This window comes from Tympanuchus pallidicinctus, unplaced genomic scaffold, assembly GCF_026119805.1.
Source record: "Tympanuchus pallidicinctus isolate F22 unplaced genomic scaffold, pur_lepc_1.0 scaffold3, whole genome shotgun sequence".
Taxonomy (NCBI): domain Eukaryota; kingdom Metazoa; phylum Chordata; class Aves; order Galliformes; family Phasianidae; genus Tympanuchus; species Tympanuchus pallidicinctus.
The window spans coordinates 26975507-27000155 of NW_026294747.1; the positions used below are offsets into that span (position 1 = coordinate 26975507).

The 24649-nt window shown below is 42.9% G+C and overlaps 1 protein-coding gene across 4 annotated transcripts in view; it reads right to left on the reverse strand.

The window, feature by feature from the left end:
• Positions 1 to 4976: 4976 nt before the first annotated feature.
• Positions 4977 to 24649, reverse strand: part of SMOC1 (SPARC related modular calcium binding 1) — a 124214-nt gene continuing 104541 nt past the window's right edge. For 2 of the 4 annotated variants that reach the window (XM_052693662.1, XM_052693660.1), the window contains exons 10-13: positions 24103 to 24208; positions 14597 to 14844; positions 9978 to 10028; positions 4977 to 8363 (exon numbers count right to left, since the gene is read on the reverse strand). In XM_052693662.1, the coding sequence (XP_052549622.1) occupies positions 8347 to 8363; positions 9978 to 10028; positions 14597 to 14844; positions 24103 to 24208 (422 nt within the window). In that variant the 3' untranslated portion in view covers positions 4977 to 8346. Of the gene's footprint in view, positions 8364 to 9977; positions 10029 to 14596; positions 14848 to 24102; positions 24209 to 24649 lie in introns of all 4 variants that reach the window. The other 2 variants (XM_052693661.1, XM_052693659.1) reach the window with 2 other exon arrangements.

Here is a 24649-nt window from a genome sequence, read left to right on the forward strand (position 1 = left end):
ACAATGCCTCAACCCACAGCATCATCTGCAAGGAGAAGCCACCATCAATCTGCATGTGCCACCACCATGGGCTTCAGTCGCCTTGGCCCATTGCTGTGGTAGGATGACGCCAACTCACATGCCTTCCCCAGCAGAGCACTTGGCTCTGGGAAAGCATTTGTAAGGCTGCTGTAGTACCTCTAGGTGGTGAGATATAGAATAATAAAGGTTAAAAAAACCCACTGAAGTCATCAAGTCCAACCGTTGGCCCATCCCCACCATGGCCACTAACCATGTCCCTCAGTGCTACATGTACACATTTCTTGAACGCCCCCAAGGACACTGACTCTACCACCTCCCTGGACAGACCATCCTCAGTCACTTTTTGAACGTGTGGTGTTGCACAGCTACAGGTAATCCTCGTATCATTCACCTGATATTGCTTTGGGGTTGGGCATGGCAATATTTCCGGGTTTATTCAGCTGGGGAATTGTCATGGCCATGACCTTGGTGTACGAACAAGCCCACAGGAAAGGGAGCAGCAGTTGCTCAGCCCTGGCCACAAGCTGAAAAGCACTGTCACCAAGAATAACCTCTGGAATATTGTATGGAAAAAAATGTTTTTAATGACTGTTGTCATAACATGTGAGTGTGTGCCAGAGGCAGCCTGCTTGTTAATAGTGTTATTTGTGACTTGCCTCCACAGGGGGGTGGGGACGAACGTCCTCTCGGTATTTAAGTGAGCTATTTACAATATAATGTCTAGATAATTAAAACCATGAGTAAATGACTCACCGATATTAACGCCCTGAGGAGTTTTACCCAAAACACACACCCCTCTGCCTCCCCTTCCCTGGGAGGCCATGCTTTGCCTCAAGTGGTGGCTGGATTGGATTAGTTTTCCTCAGGAAAACCAAGATGTGCCTCCAAGAAAAGATGGCTTGAGCTTAGACACAGAACCAGCACGTATGACATGATGCTGATGAGCTCATCACCTATAACTAAGGATGCACCGATGTCTCACAGTGCCATTGTTAATGCCACTTACATGGTGAGCTGAGTGCTGTAGCTAAAGGAAAAATCATTACCTACCCACCTCATCATTGCTGAGGGTATACTCAGAGACTGGCCCAATTTAAACAATGCAATAAAAAAATAACACAGGTCTAGAAAGTTAAATTGAGTCTGACATTTAGGTAAATTAAAGAACTAAACCCTTTAAGCAAGATTGTATTCTTTTAGAGTGTGAATTTATAATTCATATAATATAATTGTGAAGTTATAAATAAATTCTTGGGATGACCTCTCTGGTGTCTCAGGAAATAGGCTTCATTACAGGAACACTGGTTGTGTTTTCTGAAAACGACATGCATACAACTTGGGTGCACAGAAAAGATGTAGGAAAGAAACTCAACATTAAAGCTGAAAAGGGGCCTTCTTCTCTCAAGGACACCTCAGTAGGGCATGCTGTAGAGACTACTCCCATGGTTGTTCAATAAGCTTTTAAAAATGTAGCAAAAGAGGGTGTATAACCTCCTTTCCTTCAAAAGCATTTTGCATAGAAAATAACAGCAAAACTAAATGGTTTTCTTTTGCCCTGATGACTTTTTCCTTCTTGTTTTATTCACAGTGGCACGGAAAACCACTGATTACCATCACTCATAGGAGTATGCTGGATGTTAAAAAGACCTTCAGGTTCTCCCCTTTCTCCTCTCTCAGCTTCTAAGCAGTATTTGCTACTGGATTACATTTTGTTTGTACATTCTCCTCAGTATTCCCATGGCAGGTCATTGCATAGTCCTTTGCTGGAGCTCATCCTGCTGACTTGGATGGTTTCTCCAATTTATCAAGCTTTCTGGTTCTACCCTTCCTAAGTGCTCACTGCCCCACGCAGTTGGATGCCACCAGGACATTGTATAGCAAAGCAGATTCCTAAAGCTGCTGATGAAAATACTGAATAGACCTGGACCCTGGACAGACACTCAAAAGACTTGCCCAGAAAGCTCTCTGACTTTGACACTGAGCTCTATGTATTGTGAGTCTAGGTTGCATTTCCTCAGCTTGCTTATGAGAACATCTTCTGGGACAGTGCCAGAAGCCTTCCCAAAGTCAAGATATATCACATCTCACACCAACCCCAAAGCAATGAGGCCAGTTATCCTGTCAAAGAGTGAAATTACATTGGTTTGATACAATTTGTCCTGAACAAAACATCAACAAGTCCATTCCAGCCATTTTCCACACACTTATACATGTGTTAGGTGATTAAGGGAGTAACTGTTCAGCACCTCACTCTTAGAAGTTTTCACACAGAGACACCATTAAAATATCAGGTCTGTAACTCCCTGATTTGATTCATCTCTAGTTAGGTGACCTTGTCTTGCCATCCATAAGTCCTCTGGGAGCTCACATGTATTCTACAATGCTCCAAAACCCATCCCATGTGAGTCAGAAGCACTTGGGCCAGTACTCTGAATTTTTCACAGTGAGCTTCACCTGATCCTGCTGCCATTCTCCTTAATGATCCAAGTATCACTTACCTTGCTCTTTCTCCTCATCAGGGGGGTTGGTGTGGTGTTATGCTCTTTTCTCCTTAATAAAATTAATTCTGCTAACAATAGGGTCACATTATTATTTTTTTTTTTTAAACAAAGTGAATAAAATAAGCTTTAAAAATTCTGCTTTCTTTAAGTGAGTGTTTCACATCAGCTTTCATGCTATAACAGAATTTACCTTCTCCCTCCACCTCTTTTAGATCACGTGCTACTTAAAGGTATTTTTAGGCTTCAGCCCTTCTGATCTTACTCCAGCCTTCTCGTGCCATTGCTGTATTCAGAGCCTTAGGTAAATGCTCTTGCTTTAGGTTCTGTGTTTTTTCTTTTCAAGCTTCAGGATGCTAAAGCCTTTCACAAGTGAAGGCCTTGGTTTCTATGTTCCCTCAATTTCCTGTACAGCAAGATAGTTTCTTATTAGGACTTTGACACCAGCCCTTATATCAGTTCTCAGATCTCTTTTATCCTTTCGGACAGCTATTCAGAGATCCTGCCCCCACGAGTTTCCTGAATTCATTGATATTTGCTATTCTGTCTTTTTGAAGTTGAAGTACTTTAACTCATTTTACGAAGGGCTGGTATTTGGCAGCATTTCAAGCAGAAAAAGCCTGTAACAAACACCTGACCACTTCAAAAAAATCATAACAGGTCAAGAGATGCAATAATTTGCATTCATATTGGACTACAGGAGCCCAGATCCAACTTTAGCCACCTCCATGCAGCTTTATCTGTTACAACTGCCAGTTAACAGTGAGAACATCCAAGTCACTTCAGAAATAGCTGCATTTCTTCAGTCAAATATTGTGTCAGTCTTTTCTGGTGTAGAGAAGTCAGAAGGCATCACTTGAGTAGTCCCAGCCAAAATCATGTGATAACATTGGCACTACATGCAATGCAAAGCCAGAGTGCTACTCTGCAGTGGGACAACGGACATTCAGTCACTGCAGTTTTTATTGCCTAAAGCACAACTCTGAGATGCTACAGAACTCATTTCAGCAAACCAAGGATGAAGGTCACACACACAGCTGAGTCCTTCATCCACGTATCAGTAATTCATGCATCCTCACAGCTAAGTATACAGTGAGGCTGTAGTCCTTCTACCTAGGCTGAGAGCCACAGACCTCCAGTCCAGACCCAGTGTGGTGAAAGAACAACACAACATGGATTAAACACTCACTCTTGCTTTTACAGGAGGTGGGGATGTAGTTTGCATTGCAGCATGCAGCTGGTGCTGTTTTCCAAACGAAAGCTAGACATCTCCTGGTGTGCACAGGCAAGGCACTTCTAAAAAGCAAAAACAGCTGTTAAAATTGCTAAGCAGGGCAGCCCACAGATAGAGAATAGGAAAAAGCATCATTACTTGTGGCCCTGTCAGCCTCAGGCTTTCTAGCAAACACTCCTTAAAAAATACTTGCTTGTCGTACTCCTAGTTTCTGAGGCGCTGTTTTTGAAAACCCAGGCATTCTCCAAGTCAAGCAGCACCACTTATGCAGACCCTGCTGTCTGATTTAACAGCAGCTTTGGAGAGCTGCCAAGTTATTTTGCCCAAAATGGCTTGTAAGGGCTGGCTGCTAGAAGTCAGGAGGTTGGCCTTCTGCATAGGGATTTTGTTACTTATGTCAAAGATAAGGGGAAAGGGGAGGAAGAAAAGACTTCTGCTGGAGGCAGAGGCAGAAACAATCTCTCTGTCATTCTTCTGACTTGCTTACAGAATCACTGCAAGGCCAGAGAAGGATGAAGGCTCCTCAGAGTGCCATAAAGAATGGCCAAAGAATTACTTAGTTAAAAAAAAAAAGAAGAAAAAAAAGGCCTTTCCTACTTTTAATTCTTTAAGTCTTGTAGGACTCCAGAGATGACATCTACTGCTTCTTCTTGAGCCCTCAAATTTGTCACCTTGGTAATACAACAAAATCAGCTTAGGTTGCCAGTTTAGTCCAGAAAGTCCATATTGGCTTCACTCCTCTCTTTTTCAAGTTTGCAATACTTTCATCATTTAACTTGCATCTGAGGACAACAGCTTTAACAGTTCTTCCTCATTCAGTGATGTACAAAGTCTCCAACATGAGAACTGATCAGAAGATCAAGTGAGACTCAATGGCTGTCTTCTGTCCCTGGTTTAGGAGAGGGTGCTTTGAGATCACATTCTGCTGTAGCTGCCACCTTTGGAGGTCACCTCTGCTCTGCCACTGAATCTTCAGTCTTTTGAAGTAGATTGAGCAGAATCTGTCATTAAACCCCAGAGGACAGCACACAGGTGCATGTTTTAGTTCATCCTGGAGGCTTACACACAAGAAAGAAGCATCCTCAGATCCAATCAATGGCTGAGACCCGATTGTGGGAGAAGGAAAGTCTTCTTTCCTCATTTGGCAATATAATTGAAAAAACATCATGTGAAAGAAAGATGAGCTCTGAAAATCAATATTCAACAAGAAACAACCAAAAGACTTTAGAGCAAAAGTTATCTATTTTATTACAAAACTAAAATCAAACAGATGCCTTTCAGTCTAACAAACAATGCCATAGGCAGAAATGTGCTGGGGCAGGATAAGTTCAATACAAACTTAGGCCATGGAAAGCAGTGCCTTCATAGGAGTGAATCCCACCATAATGCAACTCCCTTCAAGACACTACATCCTTGGAGGATTAGCAAAAAAGGATATGGTTTTGCTTCAGGCAGAAGAGCAGATGATTTGCTCTGTAGACCCCTGGTCCTCCTCTGTCATGAGTGTTTTCACCTGTCATTTAAAGTAGAGCTGGAGAGGCCCAGGAGGACTTGTAGGATGAGGAGAGATACCCACGGTCTGCTTCCAGGCACAACTGTGACACACCCTCTGCCCCAGCTTCAGTAGGATGCTACTGATGCAAGGCAAAGCAGAACATGCTGGTCACTGCCAGATAAGGACATTTGGCCTGGCAGCCCGGGGACTGGCAAGAAAAACAACAAGGGATGAGGGGAGCTGAAGCATTGCTCTGTTCTGATGACTGTTTGGACACTCAATGGGTGGATTATATGAGTCAGGACCAGTACAGCCTTCTGTGAGCTTCCAACACACAAATCCTGAACAAGTAATCTAACCTGTGCCCAGACTTTATGCAGTCATAGTGGTTGGGTCATGCATGTCAATGTACAAATGCTGCCATAAGCTGCTCTGAGGCCTGTGCAAATCCGAAGTTGTGATGCTGGGAGTTGGACTCCTCCCATGAAACTATAGAAACATAATGCTTGGACGACCCCCATCCATCCATTAAGTCAGCACTAATATAGCAACACGAATATCCACCAATACCAAAGCCAACCTTGTTTGATCTCCTCAAACAACTGACTCAATTTTAATTGCAAACTACATGTGAGCGCAGGCCTTTTAGAAAGATGCAAAGAGGAGAAAAAGGTCTGCAGAAGGATATTGTGACAGGCAGCAGTGCTGGCTGTCTACTGACATTCCCAGCATTTCCAGATGAAAAGATGCAATGATTTCTAGCAGCTCTGCACACCCCTGCAATTCTGTGGGGCACTGCCTGTCCCAGTGGCTGGATGACAGAGCTCCTGTTGAGATCCAACTGTCTGGATTTGCTGGATGTAAGTATGCAATTAAAAAAAAAAAACAAGAAAAAAGAAACAAACAAGAAAACCCCCAGCAGACAGAGCTTTCACTTTCTAAGGCTAGCATATAAAGACAAGGAAAAGTGTTTTTTTTTATACAGTTGGGTTCGTTCTTTGCTCCTACAATAGGAATAACAAGAGATAGGAACATTTCTAACTATACACTAAACCAAATCATTCCAACACACAAAAGATGAGTGCTGGGCATTTTAAAAAGAGAAGATGCAATTGAGAAGTTGGCAGCTTGTAGTCCAGAAAAACACATACATTGTATGTGAGGAACCATAAAGGATATAGCTGCAGGATCTGCTCTTGCTAAAGAGAGCTTTTCTATACATTACAGTGGTGTAATGTACACTTCAGAGACTACCAGAGGTGTTTTCAACCATATAAAACGCTTCAATCAGCTCCTATTTACTTCTCAGGGAAGAGTTGTCATTGCTACTATATGGCTATTTCAAAAATGCTTGTTATTTTTTCTAATTTTCTATTTTGGCAACAAGGCACTAGCTTACTGCATCAGGACACTCTTGCTGTGATGTGTCTGCCATCAGGTGACATGCCACAGAGTGGCTGTGTTGTAACATTTATACAAAAGCAGCAAAGCCTCAGGGGACAAGTTCACCTTCTGCAGTATCACAACACTTTTACAAACAATTGTTGGTGTGATCTCATATCAGCATGGCACAAAGTCGTTTCTTACTACTGGTTCCAGATCCAAAAATGAGTGGCACAAGGATTGCCAAATCTGAAATGGGAAGTTGCTCAGAATTCCTCTAGGAATAGGCAAGTGCCGCTGGAGGTTGAAAATGAGCAAAGCAAATCACAGCACGGCGTGTCCCATCACACTCTGTCCAAACCCAGGATAGCTGATCTGCTGACTTTACAGCTGCATCTGACTGAAGTTAAGCAGGCAACAAGTTTGGAAAAACTGCAGGTGGTTGAAACAGCTCTTGTGGCCTCCAGGAGCACCAAGCTCTACAAGCCTTTGCTGTTACTGAGCACAAAAGCACGGGAGATACTGATACCAATGAATCAGGTGAAGTAGGTAATCGAAGCTAGACAGGCTGTCCCCTGTGCAGGAGAGGAGCCACCAAAGACAAGATCAGTCATTGCACGCAATCCTTTACCAGCAAGCATGGCCCAAGCTGCAGAGTTGAAGCATAAGTAAAAGCAGACTCTTGGGAACCAGCAGAACGTCTCCTTCTGCACTGACAAATTTGTTCTTTGCTCTCCAGCAAAGCAACAGGCAGTCTGATGCTGCTTTTAGATGGTTCCTCAGTATTTTTATTGCTTGCATCATATAGATGAACATTGTGTCAGAGAAGAAGATGCGTGACATCACTCCGCTGATTCTACTAGTGTCTATGGTTTCCATGCCCTTCCAGTAGCATTAGATTCTCAGGACATGGCACATCTTTGCTAAGCATGTCTTCTGAGCCTGAATAGCAATGCATTTGCAATTCATTTCTAACCATTTTGCAACAGGTGCAGAAACTATTTCTACATTTCCTTAATACAACCTTTTCCTACCCCTACTCCAAGTAGCTTTGCAGTGCCCAACTGCTGAGGAGAAATCCTTGCTCTCTCAGAAGTCCTGATGCCTGTGACTTGAACAGAGCTGCACAGTAATCAAAGAGGAGGTTCTCAAGAAGCATTTAGTATGTGGGGCACTGTTTGCTCAGGTCATGCTGATATGCTTACTCCTTCGTGCGTGGGGACAGTAAGAGATCAGTTTGCAACTGAATGATGGATCAGTTGGCAGAAATGAATGCATTACTGTAATCCATTAAATGCAAAGTGTCCCTCTAACCCTAACAGCCTTCAGAAGCAAAGGGAGGAACAGAACAGTGACTCCAACCCCTGTACAAGACAACTGTACAATTTACATACATATTTATATACAGTATATAAAATTCTCTTTCTTCGAGTCCCAGTGAACTCAATTTTAAGTCATCAGTAGCTGTTCCAATTTTAAAAAGTCATGATCCTGTTTCCCCCTGCTCTCCAAAGTATTAGATAATGGCATTGAAAAGAAATTAAAAACAAACCCAAACCAATTATTAGAAAGTGCAAACGTTCTGGGTGCCACTTCTGCTACGTTGGATGTTTCTGATGCTGTATGCTTGCTCTTAAGAAGCAAGGTGTCCATCTGTCGCTGTATCTTTCCTTCCTTTGGGTTGGCTCCTGCCTTCCCTTCTTCTTCTGTTGCTGCTACACCAAGCGGCCTACTGAAATGGGTGGGGTGGGCAAAGAAAGAGGAACAAAACAGAAGCAGAGAAAGTGAGTAAAGAAGGCAAATTAAAACCAAAATGTCTTCCAAACGAAGTAAGATACAGTATACAGCTTCTGCTGCAAACACGGCCCTGTAAAGCTGAGATCTCAAGTAAGCTGTGAGGCTGAAAACAACACGGGGCTAATGAGACAGCCTTGCTGAAAAAGTGTTGACTGAGTCACACACAGCCCTAGGGATTGATATATTTTTAAACGTAAACCACCACTTCCCTCTCCCTCCCTCCTCTTGGAAATCGGCAGGCAGACTGGGCAAAATGCTGGCCTCTCCCTCTGCTGCTCTGCCTGTGATGGCTGATGCAGAACCCCACTGCTGCATGGCTGCCCTGTCATCAGCAGCCCCAGAGCCAGCTGCTTCCATCCCTCAGCAGGCAAGCAGAAGGCAGACATTCAAGATCTCTCTCAGTCACTGTGACTGCAAAACACAGCAGTTTCCCTTCAAGACCTGCCTGCATCACACCCTCTGAAGTCTTAACAGGCTGATGAATCTGCCCTGCCGAGCTCCAGCTGTCCCAGGGGATGGTGCAAGCGTGCTACTCAGTGAGTCAGGTGGACGTGCACACTCCCATGCCCCTCTCTTCAAAAAGCATTTTTTAAGTCCCTCATCAAAGGTTCTCCAAGAATTTACAGGATTAGAACAAGCGCTCGCTGAGGATTAATTACAGGGAAAACATGGCAAAGAGAAGGCAGCAGTATGGATCTGATTTTCAAAAGGAGGAAAGTTAATAGACAGGCCTCACTGGAACCAGTGTCAATCAACATACCCTCTGAAGTGGGGGCAAATATTGTTAAATGCAAAATTACTCCGGGCTGTCATAACTGAACCTCATTACGCAACTTTGCAAAAGGCTCTCACAGTGCTCAGTGAATAACAACAGCAGACTGACCTCAGTGTCTAGATGATCTGTCCTACACTAAAGACTATGAGTGACTAGGAAAAAGCTTGAAGCCACAGGACGTGATTTTTGCAACACCTCTTCTCAGTTTTAGTGGCAACAAAACTCAAATATATGCTCAGAACTGAAGACACACCAGGAAACATCACTGTTTCTCACAAGACAAACTGAGACACACCCAAGGAAACCATGAGGCAGCAGGTCTGAAAAGAAAGCAAACAAAAGTTGTTCTTCGCACCCGATGAAAGGGTGCAATTCACTGCCACAAAGTACAGAGGAGAGCAGACATTAACTGGGACACAGAAGAATATCCATGGGAACATGGCCGTGAAGCAATTAAACATAAATGCAACTAATCACTTAAATTGTTGCTCGCCAAAAAGAGGAAGAGTAAAGCAAGAAGAGTATTCTTGCTCTATCCTATTCCAATTCCTTAGCTACATGCTGTCTGCCATAGCTGAAGACATGGTACTGGACTTTGAGCTGATGCTGTAGACCAGCATGTTATAATCTTCACACCTCTTAGGAACAACCCTGGCTTCTAGTTATTTATGGATTGCTATTTGTGAACACAGAAGAGCAGGGAGCACAAATTTTGGGACACATGGGTATCACAGACAAAAGAAAAAGTAACAAATATTTTGACAAGATACTCACTGAAAGGGTTAAGGCCTTGTCTTTTTCCACTGGGGAAACTGCTCAGGCTACCTGTAAAATCCAAGAACCATGTTAAATGCAATAAATGTCACAGCATGACCAAGGAGCATCCCCATCATCTGCTGGCAGCAGGCAGACTCCAGGGAGATCTTCCTTTCTGGATGTGCAAGTCCTGCCTCTGGAAGACTCATGTGCAAGAGTCAGACCTACAAGCTTGATGCTAATCACCTGATGTTCTAGTACCCAAACATCAGGAGAACTGGAGGTTTGGTGTGGGCAAAAAGCAACTATTACAAGGTTAAAATAAAGTCTGGAAGGAAGAAAAGGAAAGGAAAGATGCAAGTAGTGAACATGAAGTTTCCCAAAACAGTCTTTGCTATGAAATGAAAGATCTGAACTCATATCTGGCAGAAGGGCAGGAACAGACTGCACAGCAATGACTGTCACAAGATAAAGGCACAGGCACCCCACACCAGATGGAGCTAACAGCAAGCACTTTTGCCTCTACAATAAACCAGTTCCCACCACCTGCTGGGTACTGACAACATAGGGACTATAGGAGCTGAGCACTTCCAAAAGTATGTTTCAGTCCCTGCTGGCTGCTAAGTAGGGATTTCAGGCAAGGGCCTTGTTAGAAGGGGGACCTCCTGCTTGTTGCCACCCCCAGTTCAGGTCAGGATGAAATCTTTGATGTGTGTGTGCAGCTGACTTAAGGTGCAAAGTAAGGCATGATTTAACTTGCACCAGTAATACAGGAACTCACACCTAAAGAACATTTTGCTGCGAGAAAGAAGATGAGCAGAAATGTAGCAACAAGGTGGGAGAGCAAGGAAACTGCAGGAAGACAGATGCTGCACCCTGACAAGGAAAAAGGAGGAGGAGAAAGGCGGCAGTTGCATTTGAAATGGATCACAAAGCAAAATATTTTAGCTTTAAAAAACGTTAATAAGAGGAACTGCATAAACACAGCGAGTGATTTCAAGGTCCCTGAATGCCAGCCTCGTCTCAGCCATCTGCCCTGGCAAGATCAGAGAGACCGCCGTTAGCTTATTCCTATGCCTGCACATAAAAAGCAGGGCTCCGTAGCCAAGAGGCAGATTCTTCCAGAGCTAATTGGGACTCACCGAGGGGCCTGGCAATAAAAGCACAGTCCGCTTATGAACCGCTGCATCCTCGGGCGGCTGTTCCCCTAGAGGGTGCTGCTCAGCCGCACACAGCTCCGCTCCGTCAGCGCCCTTTGCCCTCAGCCTACCTGCAGCTACGGCTGCACTGCCAAGGGTCTGCACTCAGCCCCTCGAGTAGTGAAGCTAGGACTAGTGTGCATTGCTGTGACTGAAACTGCAGGGTGATATCCCCTCAGTCACTAAATTTCATAATTCAAAGTATTTGCTCAGGTATACTATTCTGGGTAATAAATCTAGCTACAGTATATTTGGCCAGATGTCTTCCAAAAAGAAAAAGCTCAAGGAAACCCCAGCAGTTTTTTATAGGTAGAAGTAATTCCTCTGATTCACTGAGCAAACCTATCACTTCTGATGGGGAAGAAACATGCTTTCAGGAATCCTATCTCATGTCAAGACAATACAAGTGTTCCAACTGGTACTTATCCTCAGGATTAAAGGAGACAAACTATAGCATCTCAACTGAACCCCAAAGGAGAATATCTGATCAAAGCAAACAAAACCAAGCAGTGAATCAGCAGAGCTTGTTCACATCTCAATCTACATCTAATTTCAATTAAATATACTCTGAATTTCTGTTCAATTAACTCAGTCACTACCTAAAAGCATTCAGCAAATAGTACCTTACAGTTTCCTCATAGCCTCTCAGACTGTCATCAGCTTCCTATTGTCATCAATTCAGAGGCCTTTCTGAGATGACCACTCCCTGCTACCTGTTCCCACACAACTGCTTGCCTAAGTAATAGAGTTTTTCACTCCCAGTAGTCTCCCAAGCGCAAAGAATATCAGTCACTTCTGCAGGTACTGATTAGAAGGGTCTCAAACATCACTAATTAATCAGCCATTTAGATTGTCTATTATTTTTCCTTCTTTCTTTAGTAGCAGCATCCACATAATGGGTGACCACAAAGATCAAGAACCTACTGAGGAGGGGAGGACAGATATAACTCCGCATCTCAGACAGATTTGATCCTAACTGGAAAGAGCTCAAATTCATGCTTGTCATTATGAACATTGCAGATGAATCCTCCCACATAAAGCTTCCTTTTATCCATGAGACATGTAACATTACTGATTTGTCTATGCCCTGTCCTCCCACCAAGGAACATTATTCCCATGTTTGGATGGAACGGATTCCAAAAAAAAAAAAAAAAAAAGAAAAAAAAAAACCCCAACCAAAACACTAACAAAAATGCAGAAGCCTTAACACTTGTTTTTCTTACCATTTCAGATTGTACAAAATTTGTATTTAAGGTTTATTTTCAAAATCAGTGCAAGTGTTCAATTTGCTTAACAGGAGGCACACTCACCTGGAATGATGACCCACCTCATTCTAGTCCTTATGCTGCGGGATTCCAACCACAATTTGGAATATTTGAGGCAAGTTCACTAGTAAAGAGGTATATCAAGGGGAAGAATGACTTTCCTTGCCTTCCTCAAGCCCTTTCTCATCCAAATCCAGATCAGAAAAAGCTTCCTAACAAAGATTTTGTTGAAACAAGCATTTCCATTAAAAGTTTTAGATTCATTTGATTGGCAGCTTACAACAGAAACTTCCCAACCAGTGTTTGGTTTGGACCAACAGTGACCTCAGCCACAGCAAATGTGCAGAGACCATGGTATAGAGTAAGAACTACAGAGAAGGAATACATGGACTAGCTGGCTGATTGCATGAACTCATGCTTTGAGATACGATGACATGTAAAAAAGGGCATTACTGGCTGTTTCTTAGAGGTTCTTGTAAATAGAAGGCAGAGCAAACATTATCTACTGCCTCACAAATTCGTTACTCCTTTAGGAAAGTCCATCACAAACTTGCATATTGTGTACTCCAAGTAGTCTCATTTGTTTTTTCCTACATGCTGGTGGGCTGCTCCCTGCACTGGCTCCCTCTACTGCTTGTTAGCCCTCAGCATTCTGTAGCCATCCCTAGGTCCTTTCCTAAGAGTTCTCCTTCCACATAACTTACCACTTTAACTTTGATCCTCAAGACCTATCAAACCTTTAGTAGGCATGTGGAGGTATGTGACAAAACAAGGTTGGAGCTCTTTTTGCACACAATCTTGTCCTCATATAATGGGACAACCAGGAAAGGTCAGACTGTGTTCTCAACATTTGGGGAATCAGGGACTCACGGCCACATATCTCCCTTGCTGCTTGCTTTCCCCTTCACTTGAGCTCAAAAATTCTCTTTTTCTTCTTTCTCTCCTTTTTTCTCCCCCTTCCATAAAAATTCTGAACAGTCAGTGGGCCAAGGCAGCAGATTCCAGAGAGTCTTATTCCAGGCCAAATAGCAATAAAACTCATTTGGCATATTCATCTAGTGGGAAGGTAATAAAATTAAGGAACAGGGCTGCTATTTTGGTATGTAATTTCTCAGTAAAGTACAAATGACTAAGAAAAAAACTTCCACTGAGCTAGGAAATCTTGAAATTTCTCACAGTTGACAAATAATGCAATGGTCTTACTATGATAATCAAGATATACGCAAAAAAAATACCCAGAAAAAGAAAACTTCTCAACACTCAATGGTACTCATTCCCTTCTCATGCATGCTAAACCTGAAGAAAGCACTAAGGAAAAGCTAGGACTGGAAAAAGAAAGCTAGCCATCCTTCCCAACAAGCATGACAGTTATAACAACAGCTGTCTACACAACCAAAACACCTGCACAGGAAATTCATCCCTTGGAATCTCCTTGTTTACCTTCTCCTGCCAAGCAAATCTGCCCATAGTCAAGAATGACTGATAATTATTGAGTATGGGTTGAAAGGTTTCAATTCATAGAATCTCCAGAAATATCATTTTGGTCCAGGTTTCAATAGAAGGTGAGGTGAAAATGAAAGGGGAATAAAAGGAAGGGAGGTGGGCCGATTGCTCAGCCACTAAACAGGAAGAACAGCTATTCCTATGCCCTAATTCTCCCCCAATGTTAAAATGTAATTTAACTCTGAAAAAGTCCAACAGTACAGTCCTGCACTTTCCTTCTGAGTTGTTCTCTCTGCGTCATCCCCTCTCCTGCATGCCGGATTTAGCAATGAAAATAAATATTATTTCTGTTAGTCAACAGGGCCTCCGGAGAAGGACTGGGTTTGTGCTGCCTCATACATCATCCAACCTACATGGTTGAGGCAACAGAATATTGTTAGCAGTGTATTACTCAGAGAGGTCCTGAACTGAACTGCAGTTTCTAAGGACTTCTACAGTACAAGCAGGGTTCTGAGCAAGGCTCATCTTTTTGCCCTGTATCCATTTAGTTCTTAGCACAAAGGTCTGTGATAAGGACTTTAAGACAGAGCCATAAAGATAATGAACTACAGCTGCGTGGCAGAATATTAATCACTCATTTTCTCATGCAAAACGCGGCATTTTTTAATTACCTGGGATAAAACCGATTCCTGAGTTTATTCTCACAGAATGGAGAAAGAAAGCCACTTACTTCCTTCCTTGCTGACTCCCAGGCACCCCTTCAGCTCCTGAAGTGAGATAGACTTGTCCTTGTTGAGGTCACAGTAGTCAGTGAAACGTCGGGCACATTTCTTGGGCTTGGCTTTCTTCTTCACATAACGCTTGAAAGGCTTCAGCTCTCGCTTGTTGATGTCATTGCTGCTGTTGTTGTCCAGCTGGCTGAAGTACCAATGTACCACTCGCTCCTCCAGCGTGTGGCTGGGGTCTGGCTCAGAGAACCTGCTGGGGAGAAAGCAGAGGCCCCCAGCAAGTGGGCGCTCTTACCAACGCTGTCATGTGCGTGGAAGAGCCACATAGCGTGACTTGTGTAAAGCAGGACAAATACACAAATCTTACAGTCTTCTCCTTTTAGCTGAGATCTTTAGAGAGAGAGAGAGGAACTTTATCTAGAAATGCCTTTTAGCACTAACAAGTGGTGACAAGGGATTCTGGGAGTCTGATACCCTCAGCTCTGTCTCTCCTCACACCAGTTGCTGTAACTGCCTAATCCTAAAGGATTCCCCTCTGGAGGACAAAAAGCAGTCTTCATGCTCCTTTTTACTCTTGAGCTACCAGTGTGAGAGCTGTGCATGCCAGCTGCCATGGTAGTTTCTGTGATAGCAGCATCTAGGCTTCGGAAAGGGAACAAATTTATTTAATGCAAGACGCATTCATTATTTGAAAATGTCCTTGGCAAGACGAAACATTCTTGCTGTATCTATTTATATGATCTGAACACCCGTGCTGTATTTGCTGCATATTTAATGCTCTTCACGTGGTTGATTTATACGCAAGAATTCCACAGCAGACAAGCACCACAAATCCATTAAAAACAATACTATGGAACTGGTAACTTCAGAGTGCTCCATTTCTTACTCATTCTCATCTTACAACTTTGACATTATTTGGCTCACATTTCCTTTCTGTGGACAACAACAAAAAATATCAGAGAGGAGGACAGGAGGAGAAACAGCCTCAGCTGAAGACATGTGAATAGAGAACATTGCCTTTCAATCTCAGGTCCTTACTGAAGAGGCAGTAGGTCATACTGTTTATATGGTATGAGGTGCTCTCCCAGCAGTAGGAAAGGGGTTATTCCTCGTGATACAAAGAATCAGGGAAGAAATCCTTTCTAGAGAAGACTTTTTTTTTCTTCTTCTTCTCTTTTTTAAATTCACTAAGGTAGCCTGTTCTTTCTCCAAATGATGAATGTATCATTAAAAAAATTAAAATGATGCTGAGACTTGAGCCTTTTTCCTCCCAAGCATAAAGCTTTTTAGGGCACGGAAATTAGTGGACAGGCAGTCAGACATGCTACACTGGCACTGGTTACTCTGACTTATTCCAGGAGACACGTCCAGCTGCTGCCTAATTCCTTCCCCAGCGATGAGAGAAGGACAGTTGTGTGCTGCAGGCAGCCAGGTTCTGGTGTGAGTTTTGGGCACTCAAGCTAGGGAAATATGAACCCAGGTTCAGTTTTACTAAGGTGTATCTTATAAAATGCATTTTAAGACCATCATCAACCTTAATTAAGAAACTGGTGGGTTGTATATTTAAATGGCCACTGAAAAATTCTTTTTTTGGGAATTAGAAGGGTAAAAACCCTTTTGACCTTCTCATATGACCCCTTCTGCCTCTACAATGCAGCTACAAAGCCTGAAAAAGAAAATCACAACCTACAGTCATGGCACATCAGTAATGTGAAACGTAGTCGCTATCTGGGAACATCTGCACCCCTGCACCCTCCAAAGTAAATTCACACACTGGAAAGAGGTAAATAACCTACACAACATATTTCACAAGGTTTTACTTGAGAATGTCTCCTCATCATTTAATTCTTAGCTGAGAAGCATCCTGGCATTCAGTCACAGTGTCTGGTCAATGTACAGTGGGATAAACACTGCGTGGGAGGAAGAGGTTGGGCATAAATTTGATTTAGTTTTAGGAGCCAAAACACAAGGCAAACCCCTGGAGCTACCTATGGACAAGTAGAAACTGCAAAAATCTCCCCAGGAAGCTAAGGGAGTGCCTGGATTTTTTAGAGCCCTGAAACTCAACATGAAGAACAGGATGACAGGAGAGAATAAAAACACATCCTGTGGCTTGTTTTTATGACATTTATAAACACAGCCATTGGCCTCTCTCCCTTTTGGAAGTGAGCTGGCTATCATTTGAAGGCTTGAATGTTTCCAACAGCCACAGGGAAGAACCAGAAGTTCTGTATTGCAAGAGAGAAGCTTCTGCTTTTGCTGAGATAGAGGAATACAACCCCAATTTTTGCATGTGAGATTCCCTTGGTCCACACCTTGGCCTGCCCTTGGCTCTGACCTTTGCTTTCTGAAAACCCAGATCTCAAGCCGCAGAAATGGAGAAAAGGGAAAGAGCACCTCTAGCACTGACAGTAAGCACTGCCAGAAAGACAGGAGCACTAGCTTCTCTCTACCTGCTGAAGAGACACTCCAAAGCAGGATTTAAAAGGGTCTTTTTTTTTTCTTTTTTCAGAAACACATCAATGAGGAGCTCTCCTAGTTACTAGAAGAGGCAACATGGCTTTCTCCAGCACTTCCAAAAAGAAAACCAAGGCAATCCACAGGCTAATACAAATACATTGACTCATGAGGTGATGATGTATCAGTCTTAGCCACTACAAACAAGCTGAGCATTTATACTGAAAACAGCAGCACGCTAATGGAACTAAAGGGAATTAGTTTAACTTCTGTGACTGTATGAGGAAGGAAGATAGAGCCATTACTAAGTTTTTACCACTTCCTGCTGGCTGGCCTAAAAGTACTGCAGTTCCTGAGCTGGTTGCTTGCCCTTTCTGATGATAATCCAGAATCCCAGAACAGGGAGGACTTTGAATATCCACATCATCTCAGTGCAGCCATACCTTCCCTGTGCATCGTGCAATTACATGATAGACTGAGAATGCTGAGGTTACAACATTCATCTAAATATCTTGACTTTCAAGACTGTCCATGCAAGACACTTACTTTCCATCTATGAAACATGAGTCGAAGCAACTTCACAGCATTGCTAAACCACTTAGTTTTGATGATGTGCCATGACAACAGCCATACATGCTGGGTCAGCTGAAATGTATCTGAGGTCTCTAACTGTTCTGCCAGTGCAGAGTTTGAAGTAGTGTTCTTGGGGAATTTTATTCTATTGCCTCTCCTTTGCTGTTGCAAGAGAAGTGCATCAGTCCTCAGATGCAAAGTTAATTTGCTGAGCTGCTTCTCCACTGCACATTTTCAACTTACAATAAGACATCTCTTACACCAACATCAGTCACATGAAAAATCCACTGAACCTGTCTCTTGCTGCAGTATGGTAACAATTTCTCAGGCTTCTCGTGCAGACTACATAAAAGCCAGCAAGTTTAGCTCCACTATGCAGCATAAGTCTACCAAGAGCCCAACAGAGAAGAGAAGAATAGTTTTGTCTAAGTAATCTTTTGCTCCTCTTCATGTATAATGTGCTGTCAGTTCCCTCATGGGAAGCTCTTTACTTATCTCTTCACTGGCTAATGTCTGAAAACACCTGGGTTAATGCTCCATTACTTTTAACAAGGCTATTTTTCCAGCCAAGACACACTTCCAGGGAACATCATCATATCATCTGGTCTAACTGGGCTATGGAGAGAAAGCAAAGAGTTTATGAATAAATATGGACACGTGCTTCTTGCAGCTGCACTAAATTCTGGAGCAGAGAGGGAAGAATATGCCAAAATACCACCTAGACAGCTTGAACACACTCTTTGCAAGCAGCCTATAACGCCTTCCAGCCCTAGCAAGAAAGAAGGAATTAACTGCACAGGAAAGAAGAGGAGGTATCTATCTTAAAATACAGGAGAGCAAGGTCAGACAGTGCACACATACCGAAACATGTACAGTGTGCAATCACATTCTCCTCCACTGGGCTGTACTCTCAAAGGGTAATAGGCTCAACTACATTTTACTGAGTAAAACAAAGTCCCTTCCTTTCAAAGTCAATCCTTTGCTTCCTGCACACTTGCAGCCCCACTGCATCCCACTGCACAGACTCTCTATACTACTGCAGTGACAGAAAATCTGCAAACACAAAATATTTCTCTGGGAGAAAGCAAGGTTGCAAGCTCTGAAGTACCCAGCAGATGATCACCAGTTTGAAGGTTTTTCCAAAATCTATTACTTTCTGACACAAACTTTAATTGGCAACAATAGCAGCTGAGGCAGGAGGAGGGAAGGGGATTAAGACCAGGTTAACATCCCTAACTCCAGACTGAAAATGGGGGCTATAAACCAGTGGGAGCTAATTCCAGGATGGAAGTGCACTGATGAACAAGAAACTACCAGCAGAAGCAACAGAGCAGAAAAAAAGCCCAGCTTCCACTCCCACTCGCTTGTAGTCAGGTTATCTACAGTATTTAAACCTGCAAGTTTGTAAGTCTCAACGTTATTTTGCAAGCATTTAAGCCTTGCTTGGTGCTGTTGCTGAATGAAGGAGGGATACAAAGAAATATCAGGACTGACCTTGCCAGTCAATGCCCAGGAGAGCACTAATGATGCCCACCAAGGTGCCCAGGGGAAGTGATGATGGAAAGCGGCAACAGTTTTAACAGACCAAGTAAAATTCATGATTCTTCTTGCCTGCTCTGCTTCCACTTAGTCTCCTTTTGTCATTCCTTGAGGTTGTCTATTGTAAAGCTAAAAGCACTAACTGTGGAACATGGCTCGAATCAAAGAGGATTACTCTAATGAAATTGTAAAAAGGATTGTGTATTTGTTTTCTTATTCTCCCTTTCCCATAGGGAAAGAGTCAAGAAGCTAACAAAAAAAAAAAAAAAAAAAAAAAAGGCTGTGTTCAGACTAAACAAAAGGTTACTGCGCAGTCCAAATTCATTACAAGGAATGCATAATTCCTCTACAGCTAAAACTGAAGCTATCTTCTCATTACAGACCCAGTTTCTTTCTCTCCTCCCTCCGGCTAAGTTGTGTATGAAACATTATTCTGAACACAACTTTTCTGAAGACTGAGGGATAAATCATTTAGGAGGTTTAAAAATCAACTCCCTTCATTCCTCATTGACTTTTTAAAAGATCCTCCTATTACACGATCTCTTTCATATCTTTAATTAGGCTAGAATTTCCATAGAAGCATGAAGAGAGTTCAGTATCCAACTTCAATTGAATTGCAATAGGAGCTGGGCATTAACTTCCCCATACTGTTTGAAAGTGTCAATCTTTATTAAAACATGGCTCAACTTCAGAACACCCTGGAGATGTGCTGAGCTTTACTTGCCTGCTTCCAACTGCTCAACTACAGCATGAAAGGGAACCTTGGGGGCAATTTTCTGAAGTACCTTTTAGGGCTATTACATGGGAAATAATTGGCAGCTTACAATGAAGGCACACAACTGCTGAGTTACATGATAAGGATAGCTGTCAGAAGCTGCTCTTTTAACCCAAAACTCCACAGGGCATTCATATTTTTCCTGATGGTGTAACAACCTACAGTGAGAACATGTTGGCAATTAAAATTTATTCCCAAATTGGCAAAGACTAAAGATAGTTTCTTAGATTGGGTAGAGAGAAGCTGGGATCTCCTTTGACCTATTCTAGTTTAGGCCCCCATGTGATAGGAATATGTCTGACTTACAAAATAGAATACAATGTACTAAAGTGAACTCGTTTGTTTGTTTTGTTTTGTTTTAACAAAAAATGCTGCTTCTATTATATAGGATTTATGTAGGATACACAACACTGTTTAATAAACCTATTTCCTACAAGAGTTCCCTTAATTAATTTGAAAACATACAGTAACAAGATGTGCCTCGGAGTTTATGTAATAAACTTAAGAATGAATTTTACCAGAGATTTTCTGTTTCAAAAGTTTAAATGAAGTCTATTTGGCTATTTTGCTGTAATACAAACCAGGGCCATGACGAAGGGAAGTTCTCTTCTCATTTACATTATTGTAAAGCAAGAGTAACTCAATTAAAATCAATAGCTTTGAACTTGCTTAAACGAGACAAGACCTATAAGGGATTACAAGGCTGTTTTAAGCATGCCCAATTAAAAAAAAAAAAAAAAAAAAAAAGTCTTATCAGGTTTTACTTACATTGCCTGAAGCAACAAACAAGTTGTACTGCATCACTTTGCTGCTACTAGATGCTTTGAGTGTGTCAAGTGTAAAGCAAGCAGATCAGCACAGCCTTATGTAGACTTTAAATGCAGATCTCCAGCATTTTTTCTCCTTACATTTTTCCTTTCCCTCCGAAGAAAAATTAATAACACATTCATTGCAAAGCCATAGAGAACTTTGCAGCATACATAGGAAAAGTCTTGAAGACACTCAGCAAATGCAGGCAGTTTTCACTCCACATATTCAGGCTCAGGCTGAAAGCTGCAAAGTCAGCTAATCCAACCTCCTGTACATCACACGCACAGACTGTGAATCAATTTACTTTTAAGACCAGAACTTCGATTTGACTAAAGTATTTCTGAAAGGTATCAAGCCCAAAAAGAAAGCCTTACAGAGTGGGCATCCATCACCACCCTCATTAGTTCATTCTGCCTTACAAACACCTTTGCTTTAAAGAAATGTTGATCACAAGTTGGTTTATATTCAGCTGATCATGTTCTTCCCTGTTAGACTAAAGAGCCTGCAGAGTTTGTGTCCCTATGGACTCACTCAGATTATAAGTAACCATCTTTCAATCCTTTTTTCTTTCTTCTAATATCCCATGGAAGCCTGAACTCCTTAAGACTCTCACTCTTAGGTCTTTTTCAGCCCTTAAAAACTTTGGCGAGGCTCTTCTCTGTGTTGTTCCCTGTTTTAATGTTTGATACCACAGGTGTACATTGTGTGACAGTTCTATCTCCCTGCTGTCACAGAGAAATGGAAATAACTCCTCTTCGCTAAAACTGCCTCTTGTTGATAAATACTCGCTTTTTGCCACAGTCCCACACTGAAATCTTGTATCCACAGCTCAATCCATTTCAGTAACTTTCTGTTTTGGGTACTGCTCCCTTTCTGCCCCTGCTCTGGAAGCAAGGCCTTACATCCAGTCCACATACACCCAGAATGCTCACACTTTAGAACTCACTGGACAATACATGGGGCCAAATGACGAGGGGAAAACAGTTTGCGTGTATCGAGTTTGCCTGTCCTCTGTGACTTCTAAGCTTACAATAAACTATCTTCATTATTGGCTTCATTTGTTCAGCCTCTAAAAGGGTCCAAAAATGGTAAACACTTCAAAGAAAGAGGTAGGTTACAGAGGAAGCCAGTGTGTGTTTAAGTGCAGCACTTCCCTTCCACTGTTATCATAAAGACTGAGAAGAGCCTGCAATACGAAAAACTTGCCTCACAAACGTAAGTGTCTCTGCTGACATTAAGCTAAACCAGATCTCGAGCTTTTCTTTCCAATATCACCTTCTCAACAAACCTGGGTGAAGGAGGTACAGGATAAGCACTGTTGTAAATTAAGTATAATGTCAGTTGTTAAGGCTGGAAAAGAGTTCATTAGCCCCACAAATAAAATATTCATGAAAATAGAGCTTTCACTTCTAATGCCAGAGTGAAGTCAGGTCACCCAGCAGAATTTCAGATGTTCCTGAAGAGAGGACTCTAGGCATTTTCCCCTCTGGGAAACTTGGAAAGCAGAACTCATTGCACAGAGACTGCTTCCTGGCTTCTCAGCTCTGCAAACTCATACCAAATGAAAGCTGTACTGATTGAATTGCTAAATTCCTTGAAATTGTTTTTTGCTTTTTTTCTTTTCTTTTCCAAAATAAATGGTTCCATAGTGGCACATGGATGGAAAACCTTGATGTAGGCTCTTTGGGGTATGCACTTACCCTAACTGATCCATGCAGAAGTTTATGCCAGAGCAATTTCCTGAATTTAATCACAGCTGTGAGCAGGCAGAATATTTGGGTGGCAGCAGCCTTTCACCTTACAAAGGACAGACTGCTAAAAGATTTTTTTTTTCCCCTTTCAACTGGGCTGCTGACACTGCAGCTGAAAATAAATCAATGTGGCGACTGTGAAGAGCCGGGCAGTGAAAAATTCTGCCAGAAAGGCTTCTGTTCAAAGCTGAGAAATACACAAAACTTGGGGACCGTTAGGAAGAAAGCCTGCTGGGTTTATGGAAGAGCAGTGGGGACATATATATCTCTGGTCTCTACAATATTGGTTTATATTAAGCTTTAATTTAAGAGTGATGATTACACTGGCTGGGTTTCGGCTTCTGTGCCAAAGATGCCAAATAAATATCAAATACTCTCCAGGGCTTCCTGCCACCCCCACCCACAGCATTTGAACCATGCAAATTACACAGAATTGACACTGGAATGCTTATGGCTGGGAGAGAACAACGTATTTCCCATCCTTGGGGCATTTTTCATCCTGTTTATATGAGTACAGACATGCTAGGCATATACTGCTAATTCAGAGGGTTACAGACTATCCCATGCGCAGGCATTCAGCAACCAGCCTCATCTGCAAGGTCCAAACACAAAGTTAAAAACATATGGACTCACAAGCAATCCATCCAGCAACCAAGAGGCACAAAGGTGCCACCCAGGAAGTTTTTGTCTTTAGAATTTAAAGATGGTATTGCTTCCTCATGCATTTTGAAAGAGGGAAGCAGGGTATCAACATTACATGCTGGAAGCAACATGCACAAAGGTACCTCCATCTCTACATCTGCATTAATGCGAGCACATTATTTGCTGTGGCATCCCTGCCTGGTAGGCTAGCACTGTCCCCTTTTATAGTCAGAACCATAGAAGCCTTGCCTAGTCATGGCCACACAGTAATTTTTTAAAACTCAACAAAGTCCATCCCCAGTGGCCTGTTCTGCCTGGCGCTTTGCAGCACCGCAGCTGCTGCACTAAGGAGATTTCCTATCATCAAACAGGAGGGGGAGACAAGATCTCAGCTTTTCCCCAGCTCCCCAGAAAAGCACACTTCTGCCCACCTCTTTCAACAGGCCTGACCTACTGCTCCTTCCAAGAGGGATGAGGAGGCAGCTGGTCAGAGGGGAGGGTCATGAAAAACAGCTTCTCTCCTCATCCGCAGGCTGGCTTCAGCCCCACAGCAAAACCACAGCACTTGTGCTGCCAAGAATTCCGTTCACATTCTTCACTCCCTGTGGTAGCCACTAGGCCACACGGTCTCCTTCAATCCATTTGCATTTTATTAGGTCTTTTCATAGACAGGGGACAAAAGAACAAGACACTTCCTCCCACTGAGCTCTCATTTCACACTTCAAATGGGCTATACTAACCTTTATGGTGGAACAGCTGCCAGGGAGGAGGGGTGGGAGCAGGCATGCCAGACTACAATGACAAGACAGAGCAGCCTCTGATGGTACAGCACTAGCTCCTCTCCCAGCAATCCAGATGAATGGGAATCAGCTCAGAGCACCACTCTTCCTCCCACCCCCACCTCACAGGCATCCAGAGCAATCACCTTGGTGGGTTCAGCTCAAGTGCTTTCCAGACTCACCTCCCACCTCCAGTAGGTGCTGCTGAGTTAATAGCCTGTACCATGTCCGTAGTGAGAGCATCGAGTAAGCTGGTGATAAATTCAACTTTCTTCCCATCTGGGCAACCTGCAAAAAGAAAAGAGGGGGTTTAATGCAAGAACACACAAGACTGAACTCCCAGCCCAATGCAGCAAGGACCAGTCAGAACCTCCTTTGTTTGTAACATTGTAGACATCATTGCAGGAAAGGCAGAAGAATTCCTCAGTGGGTTCCTCTGCATGGCAATTTGTCCTGCAGCTTTGTCCAGCACACACACAGTCACCAACAATATCTGGCAGGAAGATCATGTGGTTGGTTTTACAGCCTCTCCTCCCAGTTCCCTACCAGCATAACCACAGGGATGTGCTGGAAGTGCCTGGCAGACAGAGTTCCCATGGTAACACTTGTACAGGAGTTTAAAAAATAATTCGTTACCTCCCGGGTCATCTTCCTCCAAAAATACGGCTGTTCTGAGGCTCTAGCTGACAGCTTAAAGCTTCTTAAAGCAAGGGCCAAAGTGAGCGCTGC